Genomic DNA, 15,375 nt, shown 5'->3' with positions numbered 1-15,375 from the left:
TCTTACATCTGCCTTGTTTCTGCAGTCGTGCTAATGCAAACACCATGCCAGGACATATCAGGGACATATTGAAATTTGTTAGAAAAGCAGGATCCCAAGGGCAGATCCGGGCTGTGTTTGAGTATGAGAGACTGCAGCTGCTAAGTAAAGCTAAACTGACCTTCGTGCTGCCATCTAGTGTTCCCATGTAGACAGAAACAACGTTCCCCGAAGAAATACCTCAAAGCTCCATTAATGCTCCTCTGTTCAGAAGAAATGTAATTTATTCTTGCTGGAGAATACAGAAGCTGAGTAGGAGGGAGCAGGGAAGAGGCATATGAAGGACACAGTGTTAAGGCAGAATGTTAGGGAGACACCATTTATAAAATTTGTTTCACCCAGGAATAGAGACATGTCCAAGGCAAGATTCAGAACCAGATTTTGTCCCCATTTATTTTTCACTCTGAAATTCATATGGCTGCTTGCAAGGCGCAGTACTACACAGCAGAGCAAGAATCCAAGCAGCAAGCGACCAGCATGAGAAGCTTGGCAGTTTCTTCTCGACTGTCCTTGCTACTGCCATTCAAGACAAATGGTGTGTTTACTTCACAGGCATCAGATGCTGATGTTCCTTCCAGGTACACATAAGGGCTAACAAAAAGCAACACATGCTATTCTGGGTAAAGCAAAGGATCTGCCTTGAACAGCCACAGTAGGATGCTTTTCCAACACCTGCGCATCCTAGCTTCATGCTGGAACTGTAAAACCCTGGATAACCCTATTAATAACTCATGGGATGATTTACACAATTACAGCAGGGACTGTGTTTTTTTTCTCCACACCTTTCTTGAAGGTGCTTTGAATCAAAGTCCAAAATACACATGAAGTATCCAACTGCAAAACTGCTCTGTTTTGGAGCTTTAATTTCTGACAACAATAGGAAAGCTGGCAGGAAGAGATCTGCTGGCAGAACTGCACAGCTGGAAAATGGCAAAATCAGCTAAATTAAGAAAATAGACTGCCCACTGGGAAAGAAAAACCATAATGACCAGCTTTGAAAGAACTCTTGCTAGCATTATAAGAAATCAGATAGGAATTTTGTCATTTACAGGACAGTCTTCTCATTTACAATTAAATTTTATAGCAAAAGAACACATGCAGTTGAACATAAGTAAAAAACCTGTTTTCTCAGTTCAGCTATAGATTGTTTAGATGAAGTGAACTATCACTGTGACAAGGAACAGAAACAAACTCTTCAGCAGAAAGGACAGTGTACTTCTCTACTTGCAACTCATCTCTTAAGTAAAGACAAGAAAAAAGCTGTCCCAGGCCCTTAGGCCTTCCAAAGGCCTACTCCATAGTATAAAAGTCCTCTACTAATGGTAGCATCCACATCTCATTCACAGTATTCCCATTTTGTTTTTGTTTTTGTTTTTTCCACCAAGAGCACGATTCAATCCCAATCTCATCAAACAGGGCCTACTGCAGAATTAAGGCATCATTATACTCTCCCTCCAGCGGTTGGTACCTGTTACAGGCTGTGACATCATATTGGTACCAGGAGCTTTCTCCTCAACTCACTGAACAAAGCAGCAGCCTTTTTTTTTCTTTTTCTTCTTCCTGATGAATACATCTTGAATTCAGGCCTGACGGAGTTGTTTACTCTGAATGTAAGGCTTTTATTTTCCAACGCACAATTTGCTGTGGAAGGAGGTCATGTTCTCTTCCCATTCCCTGTTCTTTCTCCTTCCATCCATTCATTATGTTCAGTGAACACAAAAGTGAGTGCAAAAGGGATGAAATGAATATACATAAAAGATACACTCAGCCCTCTTCCAAAGAGCTCACACTTCCTGTGGATTAAAAAAGAGCGAGAGGACTCCTGAACCCTCATCTCCAAAGAACCTTGCTGAGAACACTGTAGGGGCAAATGTTTCAAAACCAAAACCATGCATGTTTAAGCCGTATCTCTATCATCTGCTGGCCTACAAACTAGGAACATGTTTGTTTAGTGGGATACAGGGACCACAGAGCAATGGCTGCATGGCTCCTAAAGCAGCCCATGGAATATCCCATCCAGCAGGGATATGGTGGTTGGGAAGGTGGCATCAGGGCTCACCAAAACCTGAAGAGAACTGTACTCATTTTTGAACGTCCACTGCTTTTGCTCCATGGGGAAGTGGGTGAGGACTTTGTGCACAACACATGGGCTAAAGCCACTGGAATCAGCACAGAGCTGTTTAAGTAGGACTGTATTTCTTTCTTTTTTAAACTCTTTCTGTACAAAAATGTTTTGTGTTTGAAAGGGGAGTTTTTATAATGAATATTGCAAAAGAAAAATTCTGCTTCTTGAGAAATTTCCCTCGTTCTCAAAACTTAATTTCTTTTCCTCCTCCTCTTGCAGTAATAGATTAAACATGCCAATGGGAAAGGTGCACAACTTCAGCATTGGGTAGGTAATTTTTAATCAAAAGGTAAAACACAAAGTCAGTTGTTTTTATCTTCTCAGTTGAAGGGACAGGGATTTTGCCCTTCAGGCAAGCTAAATAAATAAGAACATCAACTTCAGTCCACCGTTTGTCTCATGATTTGCTATAACATTTCCCTAGTACCAGGCATGGCTGCCTCCCGAATCAACAGAGTTAAAACTTTCTTGTAGGTGTCTAAGATCTCCTGGGCAGAAGGCCTTTCTGCTGGGTTCTTCTTCTTACATGCCGCATGGATGTCAAACAAGTGCAGTCGCACAATGTCACTGCCTTCAACGTGGCCCAAGAAAAAATTGGAGACATCCGGGATTTTCCAGATGTCTGTTTTTTCATCGTATGGGGGCATAAGGTCATCATCAAATGGCACATCCTCTCCATAGGGCCAACGCTGCTCAGGAGCTACAAAATCTCCCCAGAGCTCCCGATGACCACACTTCACCAGCCTGCCGGCACTCCTGTTCACGAGAGGCAAAGCGTCCAAATCATTCACCAGGATGTGAAAGTCACTCGTTAGAAGATACTGCGAGAGCACCTTGTCCAGGTCGTTCGAATCGCACATCACTAAGGTGCCCAGAGGGCTGCTGTGCAGGTAGCGAATTATGCTCACATAGTCTATAGCGAGCATCAGCCTTCGATGCCAAGTGTTCATGCTCTTGTACTTGGGGATGTGCAGAGTTTCATTCAAACCCCTCAGGGAGCCTAGAGGGTGGTACTCGGTGAGGATTGTGAACTGCTTCTCACAGTAGCCCAGCAGTCGGACAACGTGCTTGCTCTGTAGTGCCTTCAGCATCTTCAGTCCGTGGAGAAAATCCTCCTTCAGCTCTGGTTTGGTGAGCTGTGAAATGACCACTTTGTTTTCCTTCCACTCAGAAAGAAAGACCTGAGGACAGAGAAGAGATGTATAAGACATGTGGAAAGCCTTCCTCCGTTGACTGTTACCATGTGGCATCCAATTGAATGCTCAGTCACAGCCACAAACTACAGTCACCCAGTGCGGTCAGTCCTATGCTGGTGCATGACCACACAGTGTTGTGTCAGCAGCAAAGCCTCTGGGCTTTGCCGTACCTGCTGCACGTATGTGTCGCAGCAAGCCCTTCCTGATTTTGTACAGCATAGGATGGCTCACGATTTCCTAAGCTTTCATTGGACTGGATGAAGTAAGGGATGGAATGACTTCATAGCACCCAGCCAGAATTGCTGTGCGCAGTTTTACCATGCGAAGCACTCCACCCGTCTCTGTGGTGCTGCGTGCACAGCCTGGTGTTGTTTGGTGTGAGGTACTGGCCGTGGTCACGTTTCTCCTGCCTGTTCTTACCTTACTCGTAGCCAAAGGCTTTCAGCTGCTTTAAGGGCAGCTATAAAAGCAGCATGGGCAGCTAACAAAGAAAGCCCTCGCTAGCTGATTCACTGGAGAGAAGAAAGGATAACCCAACTCACCTTTTTCACGGCTCCTTCGCCAACACATTTGAGTTTTCTGACTTCCCTATCGATGGCTTCACAGGAGAGCCAGGGGGAGCAGTTTTTCACCGGCCCGAGTCTGAAAGACCCGTAAGGGCAGAGGCTGGGCTCGGCGTCGGCACGGCCCGGAGAGCCGTGCGGGTTGCCGAGGTACAGGTAGAGCAGGGCGTTCAGGAGCAGCGCCGCCACCAGCAGCAGCACCGGCAGCAGCGAAGGCGCCTCCCTGGGAGGAAAGTCTCTTTGCACGAAATGCGCTTTCTTGTCCATCTCCCCTGTGAAAGACAGGGGGGTGCCAGCTCCCTCCGCAGCGCAGGGCTCTAAGAGGCCGTTTCATGGCAGCCCGCACGACCGCCTCCCCGTGCCGCCCAGCCGCGCGGTACGTAGCGGCGGCAGGCCACGCTCCGAGCGCGGCCCGGCCCGACGCCCCCGGCCGCCCCGACTGGGCCGCGGCGCCGCGCCCGCTTTCGGAGCGGCGCCGCCCCGGGGCGGAGCGCGGCGGAACGATGGCGGTCGCGCTGGCGGCGGCCGTGGCGGCGGCGTTGGGCGCGCTGCTGCTAGCGCCGGGCCGCACGCAGTCGCGCGGAGAGGCCCCCGTTGCCGGGCCGCCGCCGCCGCTCAAGATGGACCAGGCCCTCCTGCTGGTCCGCAACGAGCTGCCCGCGCAGGGTCTCCGCTTGGCCGTCCGCTCCGCAGCCTGCCACCGGGTGAGCGCGCCGAGCCGCGCGGCGACTAGCCCGCGGCCTGCGGTCCGGTTCGCCTCACTCTCCGCTTCCTCCGCAGTGCTCCTACCAGCTTGTGGCCGTCGTCCCGCCGAGCGACGGGGGCCCGGGCGCGGCGGCCGTGGTGGACACCCAGCATCCGCTCAGCCTGCTGCTCAACGGCTCCCGGGCCGGCAGCGAGCTCTGCAAGTAGGTGCCACCGCCCTGCCTCTCCCTCTGTGCTGCTGGGTTATTGTTTCCCCCGCGCTGCGATTGAGATTTATCGCAGCCCTTCACCTCTTTCCTGACCATTGAGACGCTGGGTGGGTCTGGGTGTGGGGCTGGCTCCTGCCGGGGCCTGGTTTCACTAGCATAGGGGCAGTGGTGCGAGGAGATGGGTGATGTGAGCTCAGGAAGGGTGATGCTCACTCTTCAGCTTTCTGAGTGATGCCCTGTTATCTACATGGAGCAGCAAGTTCTGTCTCTCTTTTCCTTTGCAGAATTCAGTATCACTTTGGAGAGTTTGGCAATTACTCCCTAATAGTAAAGACCCTAAGCACAAGTGCCAAAACCATTTCTTGTGACATAGTCATCAATGAAGGCCCCATCAACAGCTACCTCCGTATGTAATGCTCAGCTTTCCTCTTTCATTCCGCAACATGCATGTTTCTCAATAAAGCCAGCTACCTAAAATGCCTCTGTAGCTACCTGTGTTGTGTTGAAATGTGCAATGGACCTGCACGTCTTCTCTCTCAGTGTTTTGCCTGCTTATGTTTTACATCTCTGCCTGAAGGCCCTGGCTAGGATAAGGTCTCTTCACATTTTTGGAGCAGAAATTAGCCTCACAAAAATCAGTGGGCATTTTACCCACAGGGAAATTTAATCATCGTTAGTTCCTCTTTCCCTCCGTGTTTCTGAAAATACACAGGACCCTTGTTCTTCCCTCTGCCCTGCTTCTCTCACAAAACAGGAAACAAACCAAAGTGTTTGGATTTCTGTTTTGTTGTGCTTTTAATTTTAAACCTGCTGTCTTACTTTTTTGTTCATCTCCCTTCCTGGGCCTTCTTTAAGCTCTCATCTCTTCCATTCCTGTCCTTTGTATTAAGTTTTTCTTCAGTACTTCCAGTTCTCCAGCTATAAAGAAAAATCCTTCACACTTTCAAATGTTATTGCGATCTCCCTGTCCTCTTCTCATTGAGGCTATCTCTGAATCTCTAGTTTTTTCCTCAGAACATACAGCACATCAACTCTTTCTTCACTATTGCCTCAGTGCACATTTATTTTGCCCTTTTTATGCCAAGATGTGCAGTTGCTGATTGCTGGCTTGCTTTGGTTTTGTTTTTTTTTCTCTTTTGGGGCTCGGGCTGGGGATACAAATTCTGTGGAGAGAGTGGTGTGATGGATGGTGGGTTGAGTTTGTTGTTGTGTTTGTATCACAGTAGACCAAACCCCTGCCAATGAACGGTTTTGTTGTGTAAGATACAGAGTTGTTTTCTTCTCTTTTCCATGTAGCTATCCTCTTTGCTTTCCTGGTTTATTCGGGGATCCTTGCTATCCTGATCATCTGTCGCCTTGTTATGAAGTAAGTGAACAGTGTGGTAACATCTCCTCATACATGAGATAGGGTCACCCATTTAAAAGTAGTGTGGTAGTGTTTTGGAGGTAAGACCCTTGTGCTTGCAGGTAAGACCCTGCTGCCAGGCTGCCATGTACAGGTCAAGCTGTGCTAGCTGTCCGTGCATTGACACATGCAGAGTGAAGCGATTTCTCCTGAGGGTTATCTTATAGCTTGCTAGCTCGTGTGCAGAGCAGTTTCTGGAGAGCAGCTGACATCAGCCGTAAGCTGGTGCACGCTCTGCTTTGCCCTCCTGTGACTTGTTCCTGGGAACAAGTCAGCAGTACAAGTCAGTGGGACCTAAGCATCTTTAACATCTGTGGTCTTATCTCATGTGTACTGAGCCTTATCAGTGGACAGCCTAAGAGTAGAGGTCCCAAACTTGAGCTTGTGGCAATGTCATTAGATAAATGGATGTAACTCGGGTCACAGGTACTGGTTGTATATCAGTATTACATACATCAACTGGAGAAACGTGGATAGGGGCCATCCCAGCTTTTGATTCATACTACTGAATAGTTGACGTTAAGACAGAATTGGCTATGAAGCAGCCAATTTTTGTTTGTTTTGTCTTTTAAACTGTTACTAATTTTCAGAATTGGTCCAGTCAGAAACTGGGTTTACAAGAAACTGAACCCTAGGGAAACTGATCGTCTGATTAATTCTGTGAGTGACCGAAGTACGTTTCATTTGCATTTGGTGGTGGTGGTTTAACCTCAGAAGAACGCATGCTGTTTGGGCATCTGGGGGATTATTTATTATTTGCCATCTTCTTGTGCCTGTTGCCTTTGCCAAATCTTGTATTGGTGTCAGACAGGAAGTTTTATGTCGATGGAAAGTGCTGGGCTGGGTTTTCAGGTGGGAGTTATGGATTCCTCACAGAGCTCTCGCAAGCTGGGAATATCTAACTTTCTGCCTCCTTAGTTCCCTTGAAGGACATGCATCTGTGAAAACTGTCCCCATCTGACACAAGCAGTATAAGGGTGGGGTTGAAGTGCCAGCTTGTGCGTTTGCTAGCAGCACAATAGGAATTTTCATGGGAGCTGAGCTTAAATCAAGATTCCTTTGACAGCCCTAGAGTTGGCATTTCTGTGGGCCGTGTTTTATACTAAAATATAGATGAAATGTCACAGTCTGGGCTTCATACTAGGAGGTCTGAACCTGCATGGAATCAGGAGAACTGGGAGCATAGCTCCGGGGCAATTCTTGAAGTTGCGTATCTCCAGTTATCCATGTTAAAGCAATGTTGCTGCCTTACGCTGTTACTAGAGCTGACCAGAGTGGTTTAGGGAACCCGTCTGGAAAGAAGCCAGTCCTGCTTTTAAAAATATTCATTTTCCGCTGGTTTATTTCCCTGAATGGTCTCTCTGTGTGTCATACAAGTGCTGATGGGATGGCATGGGTCTGATCCTGTTGATGAGAGTCAGCAGCTGGATCTGCTCAGATCAGTTGTAGAGCTGCCCTCACAGGGATGGCAAGTCTGTGGCTGATTTGGACTGAACCCAGCTCCCACAAATCTCAAACATAAGATTTTATCATTGGTTATTGTTTCCACCCTGATCAAAGGTGGAGTACAGAGCATCTGCATTTTCCTGTCAAATACTATTGCCACACTACAGAGCCACTAGGGGGTAGAAATAGCAAGTGGGGAGGCAAAAAGAAAAGGAAGATGGGGAGAACCAGGACAAACACGGTGTGCAAACCCATGCGGTTCCATAGCCAGCCACTGACTTGCTTTTCTTGTGTCCGATTTGTTCCTTCAGGAGCTGGGGTCCCCAAGCACCACAGACTCCATTGGCAGTGATCCTTCCCCACGTCTGTGGTGTGCAACCTCTCGGCAACGACTGCGTTCTCTAGACACGTTCCGAGGGTGAGCATAAGACCTTGCCCAAAAGCAGCTCTCCCAAGGGGTGGGAGATTTGTCCAAAGACAGATTGACAGTATATGGAAATATGTAGCAGTGGAACTGCAAAAGCATTTCCCTTGAACGATAATCAAAATTTTAATTATTACTGTTGAAGCACTGCCATAGATCTAATTTGAGGAAATGTTAAGGTTGTGGTTCATGGTGGAGAAGAGCAACCTACATTCAGCATGAAAATGCAATGTGAAGGTGCTTATTTCAGTTCACTACCACAATCTTTGAAATACTGCTTCTTGTTCAGCAATACTGGAAGCTTCGTATGTAGTCTTTCTTTGAAAATCAACTACGTTCCATCTCACAGTTGGAAATGTTTTAATGGAATAAATGTTATCTGTGTTTGTACATATGTATTTCATTGACATGTGGTACTTTCTGTGTTTTCGTTGTTTCTTTTTAGCCTCTCTCTTATAATTATGGTGTTTGTTAACTATGGAGGAGGAAAATACTGGTTCTTCAAACATGAGAGTTGGAATGGTAAAGTACAGTTGAGACACAGATAATCTGCATTTTAAGTTCAATATCTAGATTTGGTTACCTGCTGCATTGTTCAGTTGAAGACTGGGATGCTCTGCTGGTTTGCATCAGTACCGTATCTAGCCTGTTAGGCTAATGGGAGAAGCAATGTGTATGCAATGATTTCAAATCACAATCTGTTTGTAAACTTGTTAGTTTTGACATAGTATAATATTTTCAGCTTTTAAGAACCATGGTCATTAAATAGTACTATAGTCAAGGCTGCGGTGCTTGATGCTGTGCAACCAGCAAGCTGATGGGGGAGGGGTTCTGCAGTGTGTTGCCCCAATGGAGAATAGCAAGGATTCCTGTCCTGAAATCTTTCCTAAGACACAGTTATGAACCTGTTTTTGAGGAACGGTTAAAGCAGTGAAACAAGGTGATTGGATCTTTCTATGTTTTGCTTATAAATTTTTTTAGATTTTGGGGCATAAAATGACTGCAAACAGCCTGCAGTTCCTCTGGAAACTCATCAATAATGTTGTTAAAGTTTAGGAAAGTTTTGAGGAAAGTAATGTGTTTCTTCTTATTTCTTTTGTAGGATTAACAGTGGCAGACCTGGTTTTTCCATGGTAGGTCTTCCTGAAGAATAGTGTGTCAAGTGATGTTAAGGGTTGCCAGGGGAACATTGCATACTCCCTGCCTTTGAATTTGTGTTAAACAGCTGTTAGGAACCTGCCCCTCTTGATGACAGCAAGGTCCCTATGAACCTGTAGAGCAGCTGAATGCTCTTAGCTGCTTTGTATCCTCTCTCTGTTCTGTAGGTTTGTGTTCATCATGGGCACATCAATATCACTGTCGCTGAGCTCCATGCTGAGGTGGGGAAGTTCTAAGCAGAAGGTGCTTGGGAAAATCCTCTGGAGGAGTTTTCTGCTAATCCTGCTGGGAGTCATAGTTGTGAATCCTAATTACTGCCTTGGAGCATGTGAGCGAAACCTTATTTCCGTTGTTCTGCCTCTTTGGCTGGGCTGTCTCCTATAGGAGACTGACACAGTTCTTTCTATTTAACCCCTGTGCTGGGCACCGTTTATCATCTTAGTGTTGAACTTGCCCGGGGTTACGATTTACAGACTGTCAAGTGGCAGAATGGAGGTGCCCCACACACCTGCAGGTGCAGTGGCTCTCAGCTCTGCCTGGGGAAGAGTGGCTTCATATTCATGAAGGAGCCCATGTCTGTTTCTCTTTCACACTGCATGTATTTTATCCAGTGTCCTGGGAAAATCTGCGCATCCCCGGAGTACTCCAGAGACTGGGACTGACATATCTAGTGGTTGCTGCTCTTGAACTCCTGTTTACAAGAGCTGGTGCTGACAGTGGGACTTTGGTAAGTTACAAGGGAAGGTAACACATGATACTGGAGTAGGACTTGAGAGTTTTTGCTCGTTTGAGTATAAAGAACATGTAGCATCTTATTTGGTGTGCCACACAGTGTGACCTGGTGAAAACGTCAGGGAACACACATCTTTCAGTGTCCCCCTCTGCATGTTATCATGTTTATCTTTGCTTTATTTGAGGATTTCACTGATCCATCTTGATGGTGTTTAGAAGCAGACATTCCCAGGCATTTCTGATGACTTTCCACCACCAAGGGACCGCAGGGACGGGCATCTCTATGCTGAATCCTGCGGCCTCTGTTTTGTCCAGTTAATTTTGGCAGTGGTTTTTCACAGCAGGGGAAAGTAATACTGCTTTTTGGCTTTTCTGGAATCTGTTTTCCCAAAAGCCTTTGTTCTACTCAAGACTCAAAATTCCTTGTGACATTTTCCAAGCTGAAAAACATTGTGGGTTTTTGTTTTGATTTGTTTCCTATCCCCCTCCTCAAAGAATTAAGTGTCTGGAAATCATCTATGAAGATGAAAGGTCCATTGGCAGAGCCCAGTTTTCAACAAAAACAGCCCTCTCTTGTATCTGGGGATCTGCCTGTCAAGAAGTACAGGATGTCCCCAGGGGCATGTTTTTCACTTGCAAGTTAATATTTCCTTTTCCCTCCATCTCATGCAGGAGATGTCATGTCCTGCTCTGCAGGATGTTCTCCCCTTCTGGCCACAGTGGATCTTCATTCTGACATTAGAAGTGATTTGGCTGTGCCTGACATTTTTGTTACCAGTGCCAGGTTGTCCCAGGTAAGACTGCACTCAGACTACTTTCTGTGGGGCAGCATACTAAGTATTTTCTGTGTGGCAGAAGAAAAAACAGTTACAGGGATAGGACAAAGATGAAAGCTCTAAGGGCAGCAGGCCAAAGGGAAGAATTTATCATATAAAAGAAGCTTTTACTTTGGTATTACAATAACTGGTGTGAAAAGGTGACATCATTGCTTCTGTCAGTAGAAGAGTCTTACAGTCTTTCTCAGGCCTTTGTACAGCAATATCCAATCATTACAACATCATCCCGAGTCCTGGGTCAGCGCCTGTAGAGGAGGTAGAGCAGCCAGCTAGACAGCCAGGGCTGAACTGAAGCTTTGCTTTAGGTTCCTGCCCATACCCTTGAGACCAGCTGTCACACAGGACCTGCATTTCACTGTGTGCCTGCCTCTGGCCAGAGTGGATAGCTAGCATCAATGCTCTAACTTGTTTGTTTCTGTCCTAGGGGCTATCTTGGTCCTGGGGGCATTGGAGATTTTGGAAACTATCCTAACTGCACTGGAGGAGCAGCTGGTTACATTGATCGTTTGGTTCTTGGAGAAAAGCATATATATCAGCATCCCTCTTGCAATGTAAGTTGGTTCTGGTCTGCAGTATGAAGCTGCAGGCTACCACCAAGTGCAGCTGTGAGGAGGTGCTTGGGAAAGGTGTGTGTACTGAAGAGGAGGCTGGAAAAGAAAGGATACTGGTTGCTTGGTTACCTTATAATAACTGCTCTCTGTTTAAGGTGCTTTACCAAACAACAGTGCCATATGATCCTGAAGGGATCCTGGGGACCATAAATACCATTTTAATGGCATTTCTGGGACTGCAGGTACCTCTTTTTTTTTTTCTGTGTGTTGCATGGGAAAATTTGAGAGCATCTTGGAAGTGGGGAGGCAACTTGTTTTACTTGTGATTGAGACTGGCTCTAACAAAATCTTTCCTAGAGCAATGCTTTCAGGCCACGTAGCCTAAGGTGGGTGTCAAAGAAGTGGAATCTAACCTTGAAAAGGAACATGAGCTCTGAGCAGGCTGGGATGGATACAGTGCCTAGAAACTGTTTGGCCTGGTCAGGGAGTCAGCATCAGTTTGTTCCTTTGTGCAGTCCCTTGCTGAGGGTTGGGAGGTGGAGTTTGAGTCATAGTGTTGTCCTAACAAAGTTGCTCATCCCATTCTTCAGTATTAACAGAGTAGAAAAGGGATATGAGGGGTACCTCTGCTGCTGAGTAATTTGCATTTAGGTATTTCTCCCATCTGTGTATGTTCTTTGCAAAGTTTCAGTTTCTCAGCCTTTCAGACACTTAGCTGATATAAACCCTTTTGTGTCCTTTGCCTTAGCACAGGGAGCCTGTAGCCAATGCAATTACATTTTGAGAGCCAGATATATTTGCAGGCCTTAATTCGCTTTTTGTATTCTGCTTGTACTAGGCGGGAAAAATTATCTTGTCATACAGAGACCAGCACAAACAGATTATGAGCCGGTTCTTAGTCTGGAGCTTGGTAATGGTAAGCTATTTCACCTAGTGTGGTCTAAGTATTACTGGGTAGCTTCTTAATCGACTTGTCTTCTTGTTCAACACAAACTGTCTGAAATGTTGCAGTGATTATATAAACTTTAGTAACTTTTTTATTGCAGGGAATTATTTCTGCTATCTTGACAAAATGTTCTAAAGAAGAAGGGTTTATTCCCATAAACAAGAATTTATGGTAAGCTGAGAGCTTTTAGTTTGAGTTTCTTAAAGTATTATTTTACCAGTTTTCCCTTTCTTGTATTGTGATCTGTATGCATCACTTACCTCTCTAACCTCCTATTGAAAATGTGCATAGGTCGACATCATATGTGACAACCATGAGCTGCTTTGCCTTCATCCTCTTATTGCTGATGTATTACCTTGTGGATGTCAAGAGACTGTGGTCAGGTACTCCATTTTTCTACCCAGGTCAGTGAAAGCACAGCAGGAAACACATTCCTTCCAGTTCTTTCTGAATCATTCTGTTTCTGTACCTCCTTTGCCTTCAAAGGAGCTGAGATTTTGAATGAGGTACCTTGAAGGAGGTCAAAATGGTTAGCTTGAGCTGAATTTTTGCACAGAACTTAGAGACTAGACTAGAAATGTAAGGGAGATGGACTGCCAGTATTTAAACAAGGACTGGAAGCTGCTGTTGCCACATGATTGTTTTAAGTTTCATCTTGAGTTCAGAGAGCAGCTGCCTAGCACCAAGCAAAATACCACAGCTGGCTCGCAGTTGGTTTGGAGAGGACTGCAGAGACTTTGCTAACTTAGTGGGAAACTCAAAGGCCTGTCAGCAGAGCACTACCACTTCTGAAGATGTGGAAAACAAAATCCCCTGGGCAGCCACATAGGTTCTCTCTGTGTTTTTAGATAAGCCTGTCTCCCAAAGCATCCCATTGTGGTTTTAACCACACTGGGCTCGTGACAAACATTTGAGGACAGAGACAGAGTGCAAACCCACAGCATGGGGAACATTTATTCAGCTTTGGTATCTGGACAGGAAGATGGGTAGAGTAACAGCATGGTATCATATCTCCTACCAGAAATCCCGAAGCTTTGAAGGGCAGTCAGCATTTGTTTGGAAAGGCAGTAGATCTGAACAAACAGGTTGGCCCCCAGCCACTCTAAAGACAATATGATTATTCTTGCCAGTAAAATTGCGGGAGGATCAATCTGGTTGTATTTTCAATTTAGCATATAGGATATCTATGTTTGTTTTCAATAAACATTTTCAGTGCTGAAGTCCCTCAGACAATGTGTGAAAGCAAACACGTGCATAGCATCCTTGAGGCAAGGAACATTAGCTGTTGGGATTGGCTGTTATTGTTTCACTGCCATTCCATTTCATAAGCCTGGCATGCCTATGCCTGCTTCTGCAGCAAGCCCCTGCTTGCTCTTTTGGGTGCTAAGACCTGTGCTTACTTTCAGGAATGAACTCAATCCTGGTCTACATTGGACACGAAGTGTTTGAAAACTATTTCCCTTTCAAGTGGAAGATGCAAGATAGTCAATCCCATGCAGAGCATCTGACTCAAAACCTCACTGCAACAACTCTTTGGGTCATAATATCATATATACTTTACAGGAAAAAGATATTCTGGAAAATCTGATGGAGGTGGTCAAGTAGGCCTACGTGCTGCTGGGGCAAAGACCTAAGATGGATTAGCCTGAAATGTTGCCAATTCTGCTGGGTTGCATTAATAAAAAGGGATCCTAGTTCAAGTTTACATTTCCATGGATGTTGCAATCAAGATTTTATGTGACTTAAGGACCATATTTTTGTATTTAGCTAAAACTTATTAATCTGTTGCAGTTGCTCTATTTCTACTTACTGCACTTTTAAAATATTTTACTGATCTCCTACTTTTGTACAGAGAAAATGACTATATTGCATCTCTTGGGTATTTAAAGACAGCCAAATGTTGCTCATGAAAGGAACTGTAAGCGAGCTTGGTGGTGATTGCAAGGGATTATCAGATGGGACTATGGTCACTGTCACTGCATGTGACAAGGCACCCAAATCAGAAGCTGAGGCTTGTAAAAGCTCTTGGCACCTGCTATATCTCAGCACCAGCTATGGGCACACATTTGGTCCAGCCATGTCATATCCCTCTTGTGGAGGGAGGGAGAAACGACTGGATTTGCAGATGCCCACTGTATACTTAGGTGAAATGACATCCAATATCTGTGCATAAGAGAAAAAAGGATCAACTTTAATAGGTGAATTCTACAAAACAGTTATCGCCTACATGTCGGCTCCCTCACAGTTATACCTACTTGAGCTGTGTGGTTTTTGAGGAAGTTCAAGTAAGCCTTGTGTTACTTCAAGAGGAAAAGGAAGAAAGAAGAAATGAGAGAGATCATTAGTCCTGGATTCAAGGCCATGCCTGCTGACAGGGGTACTCCACATGTTGAAAAAGGGAAAGAGCAGCACTGAGAAGGGCCAGGCCACCCCCCCCAGCCCCTATCTGGCATTGTAGTTGGCTTTAGTTGGCTTCTGTTCCAACTGAGACATCAGCCTCCAGGCAGTACTGGGCCTGTCCCTTAGAACCATTTTCTCCTTGACAAGGTAGCACTGGCTGTGTCTTCAGCTCTGCACTGGGGTGAGTAGTGCAGTAACTGCAGAGGAAAGCTCAGGACTGCCTGTGGGCCTTAGGCTCATCTGTTTGCCTTTTGGTGTTATCTGGGCTGGGATCAATCCCCCAGCATCCTGCAGAAGCCTACTGCTGAAGACCTCTTCTAATGGATTATTAATTGGCTTGCAACTGCTACAGGTTTAGCAGTTCACTTACGTATGTTCTGGGCTTTGTATTACAAACCTCCAGCATAGAGGAAGTCTGAATTTCACATGCTACACTTGGAGTGGAGAAGGGCCAAGCACTTTGATATAGAAGTCCACTCAGAGCAATCTTCTTTGTAACTGGACTTGGATGAGAACTCTGAAAATAAAAACCAGCAATACAGGTGGGATTCAGCCAAAAACAAAACAGGCCAGTTAATCTCTGTGTAAGATACTTGTCAACTCACTTCTGTTTTGATTTCCAAACTAATGCTAATAAAAA

At 45.7% G+C, this 15,375-nt stretch overlaps 2 protein-coding genes across 3 annotated transcripts; one reads left to right on the top strand and one right to left on the bottom strand.

The window, feature by feature from the left end:
• Positions 1–273: 273 nt before the first annotated feature.
• Positions 274–4,357, bottom strand: POMK (protein O-mannose kinase). The gene is made up of 2 exons (XM_048942294.1): positions 3,903–4,357; positions 274–3,345 (listed from the first exon to the last, which is right to left on the bottom strand). The coding sequence occupies exons 1-2, from the start codon at positions 4,188–4,190 to the stop codon at positions 2,572–2,574; spliced, it is 1,062 nt and encodes a 353-aa protein (XP_048798251.1). The 5' UTR covers positions 4,191–4,357; the 3' UTR covers positions 274–2,571.
• HGSNAT (heparan-alpha-glucosaminide N-acetyltransferase) lies at positions 4,191–15,371 on the top strand. Of its 2 annotated transcripts, none has more exons than XM_048942272.1 (17): positions 4,191–4,299; positions 4,704–4,831; positions 5,122–5,243; positions 6,134–6,203; positions 6,833–6,902; positions 8,000–8,106; positions 8,558–8,634; positions 9,215–9,245; positions 9,438–9,598; positions 9,882–9,997; positions 10,675–10,796; positions 11,263–11,389; positions 11,545–11,631; positions 12,228–12,305; positions 12,436–12,506; positions 12,627–12,739; positions 13,742–15,371. In XM_048942272.1, exons 4-17 carry the CDS (start codon positions 6,199–6,201, stop codon positions 13,921–13,923), a joined length of 1,347 nt encoding a protein of 448 aa, XP_048798229.1. In that variant the 5' UTR covers positions 4,191–4,299; positions 4,704–4,831; positions 5,122–5,243; positions 6,134–6,198; the 3' UTR covers positions 13,924–15,371. The 2 variants fall into 2 exon arrangements, with proteins under 2 accessions (XP_048798229.1, XP_048798228.1); XM_048942271.1 differs by lacking the exon at positions 4,191–4,299 and adding an exon at positions 4,427–4,627.
• The last annotated feature ends 4 nt before the right edge of the window (positions 15,372–15,375 follow it).

The sequence above is a fragment of the Lagopus muta genome, chromosome 4 (assembly GCF_023343835.1).
Source record: "Lagopus muta isolate bLagMut1 chromosome 4, bLagMut1 primary, whole genome shotgun sequence".
Taxonomy (NCBI): Eukaryota; Metazoa; Chordata; class Aves; order Galliformes; family Phasianidae; genus Lagopus; species Lagopus muta.
This window is presented reverse-complemented; position numbering and strand designations above follow the sequence as displayed.

Coding starts and splice junctions, on each gene's coding strand:
- POMK (XM_048942294.1), bottom strand. CDS start 4,190: ATGGACAAGAAAGCGCATTTCGTGCAAAGAGACTTTCCTCCCAGGGAG. Junction 3,346..3,902: donor GCGAAGGAGCCGTGAAAAAG/GTGAGTTGGGTT, acceptor CTCTGTCCTCAG/GTCTTTCTTTCTGAGTGGAA.
- HGSNAT (XM_048942271.1), top strand. CDS start 4,427: ATGGCGGTCGCGCTGGCGGCGGCCGTGGCGGCGGCGTTGGGCGCGCTG. Junction 4,832..5,121: donor GCCGGCAGCGAGCTCTGCAA/GTAGGTGCCACC, acceptor TTTCCTTTGCAG/AATTCAGTATCACTTTGGAG. Junction 9,998..10,674: donor GTGCTGACAGTGGGACTTTG/GTAAGTTACAAG, acceptor CATCTCATGCAG/GAGATGTCATGTCCTGCTCT.